The 2,907-nt window shown below is 41.1% G+C and overlaps 1 protein-coding gene across 1 annotated transcript; it reads left to right on the top strand.

Moving 5' to 3' along the window:
* Positions 1–624: 624 nt before the first annotated feature.
* Positions 625–1,581, top strand: LOC141098120 (olfactory receptor 10AG1-like). The gene has a single exon (XM_073585688.1). It carries the CDS (start codon positions 637–639, stop codon positions 1,579–1,581), a length of 945 nt encoding a protein of 314 aa, XP_073441789.1. The 5' UTR covers positions 625–636.
* Positions 1,582–2,907: the final 1,326 nt, after the last annotated feature.

Here is a 2,907-nt window from a genome sequence, read left to right as displayed (position 1 = left end):
GCCTAACAATGTCCCAGCGATCCCATCCATGTCAGATCGTTGGTGGGATCGCTGGGACATTGTTATGTGTAACGGGGCCTTTAGCTAAAGTTAACTCAATAGGTGCCAAATAATTTGATTGCAATAAATCTCTAATATCTCATTGTCCAAGTTAGCATTAAAAATTTGGTGAAAGGTCCTCTCTAAAGGGATTGATAGATTTCAGAAGAAAACCCTGTAGGCATTCTATGTGACTGCAGGCTGCTGTATTGTGATGGTGTGCGATGCCCAAGATTCCCTTGTAAACCCCTTGCGAGTGAGTGGTCAGGTATATTCTTGTGGTTATCTGCAGCAGACTAGTCTAATCTAGCTTCTCTCAATTGAAGCGATTTGAGAGAAGCGAAGGTAAGTCTAGTCGGCATGTGACTGCAAGTATGCGTGTGGTCGCCCAATCGTATAGGGATTGCAAGGTCATCAGGAAATTCTTGTAAATTCATTTACAAATGCATTTGCCTTCTTTTATATTCCAATAGTTGACTGTTATTAAATTAATCCAATATTTTCTTCATATAATTTCTTTTTTAATATTTTCTTTATATAATTTCTTTTTGTGAACAGCAATATTTCTTTTTATATATTGTAGACCCAATCAAGAAAATGAAGAGAACAAACTACACAAGAATAACTGAATTTATTCTGGTCGGATTTTCGGATGTTCTTCAAATCCAATATTTCCTCTTCATGGTTTTTCTTTGCATATTTAAGGTTTCACTGTTGGCTCATATGTTTATAATTCTTCTATATCGCTTCAGCCCAAATCTTCATACTCCCATGTATTTCTTTCTTGCCAATTTCTCCATTTTGGAGATCTGTTACCTGTCAACTATAATTCCAAATCTGTTGTTCAATCTTCTCTTGGGGAAGAAAACAATCACCTTCTATGGATGTGCTGCACAGATGAACTGTTTTCTGTTACTGGGCAGTGCAGAATGCTACATGTTGGCCGCCATGGCATATGATCGATATAACGCCATATGTCATCCATTACTATATAATAATATTATGGAAAAGATGGTTTGCATCAGGCTGGTGATTGGTTGTTGGTTCATTGGAACAATGATCGGTGTCCTACAAACCACACTCATATTTTCATTGCCATTTTGCAGTTCCAATAAAATTAACAATTTTTACTGTGATATTCCGCCATTAATGAGTCTGGCCTGTAATAACACAGAGTTCAATGAAATTATCATGCTAATAATCACTTTAATTATAATTGTAGGGCCTTTTATATTGACTGTAGTTTCATATGCGAACATCATCTGGACAATTCTCAAGCATCATTCTGCAGGGATGAGGAAAAAAGCTTTCTCCACTTGTACCTCCCACCTTATAGTTGTCTCTATGTTCTATGGATCGGGCACTATAATGTACTTGAGACCAAAATCAAGTTATGGCAAAAATAAGGAGAAGTATTTATCCCTCATTTATACTATTATTGCTCCTTTTGTGAACCCTTTCATATATACCTTAAGGAATAATGATGTTCGAAATGCAGTGAAAAAGATGAAATGTTACATTAAAGCAAAACTTCAGAACTGATCTGTGTAGTTTACATATTTTAAGTTAATCCAAAAATTACAGTCAGTGATATATTTTTAAGATGACTGAGTATAAAGAATGATCTTTTAGATTTTTGGTCATGGTCAAAAATGTACATAAAATCTGAGGAAATACCAAATTTTCACAAGAAAATCATAGAAAATTTTGGTTCTAGATCTGGGGCAACCGATTTCCTGAGATAATCGTAAGGAAATGTTTAATGTGTGTGTATATATATATATATATATATATATTGTGAGGCAGTGACCAGTGTCACAGGTAGAGGTCGCTGTTTGTTCTCCCCAGGATGTGCACGGAGGCATATTGAGGTCAGGAGGGGTAATGCAGACGTAGGTGTAGCTGTGACTGCAATGGTGAAGCAGTGACCGATGTCACAGGTAGAGTTCACTGTGTGTTTTCCCCAGGATGTGCATGGAGGCGTAAGAAGGCCATAGGAGTGCATGGCAGTCACGGGTATAGCGGTGACTGCAATGCAGACTAAAAATAATAAAAATAGGTGTAGTCTTGGACATGCTAGTGTCCAAGGCAGGTGTAGGGAAAACCTTCTCTGGGATGTTGTGTTGTGAAACAGACTGCAGGATGGCAGTAGTGCCATCCATTTCATTCCAGGCCTTGGTTTTCCATGTGGCTGAAGGCCACAGGTTTCTTTGTTTAAAGCCCTGCAGTGAAGGGTTTGGTTGTGTCAGGGTCAGTCAGTGTCAGTCTGGTGTTTGGAGGAGGACAGAGCAATCGGCTCTGCAGCACTCCACCAGTGAGAGATGTAAGGAAGAAGGCAACTGTCCTGCGCTGGGTCTAGAACTGTTGAGGCTGCACTCCAGGTTGTCAAGGCAAAGGAATAGGGGCAGGCTAGACCCAGATACCTGGAAGCAGGGGGCGCGGTAAAAAGCAAAGCGCACAGTGACAGAGCAGGGTCATGTGTAGTGGGCTCTGCTTGGTGTGCCACAGCACCACAACATACCGTGGGCAGCTTCTCACGAGCACGCCGTTGAGACTGGCAGCAGAGGAAGAGCTGTGGGCTCCATTAGGCTGAGTGCCATGTGTGGGCGTAGGAATGGAGGTCATGTTCAGGACTGTTCGTTGTGGCCTTCTTTGCCAGACAGCACACCGCAGACCCCCCTGTTATGAATGGGTCACCGAGGAGAAAAAAGCAAAACAAGCTAAGTCACAGAAAACTAGAGAGGTTGGTAACTATGCAGATTGCAGATCCCTGATCCTACCACACAACTATGTTGTGAGTTCATTTTCCCCTTCACTACTGAGGCCCGAGGAACTCCCTCTTCTGGTAAAGAAAGGTAGTGGGCCTGA

This window comes from Dendrobates tinctorius, unplaced genomic scaffold (genome assembly GCF_039654945.1).
Source record: "Dendrobates tinctorius isolate UK_male_01 unplaced genomic scaffold, ASM3965494v1 ptg000086l, whole genome shotgun sequence".
Taxonomy (NCBI): domain Eukaryota; kingdom Metazoa; phylum Chordata; class Amphibia; order Anura; family Dendrobatidae; genus Dendrobates; species Dendrobates tinctorius.
The sequence above is the reverse complement of the archived record's forward strand: the minus strand, read 5'-3'. Positions and strand labels throughout refer to the sequence as shown.

Coding starts and splice junctions, on each gene's coding strand:
- LOC141098120 (XM_073585688.1), top strand. CDS start 637: ATGAAGAGAACAAACTACACAAGAATAACTGAATTTATTCTGGTCGGA.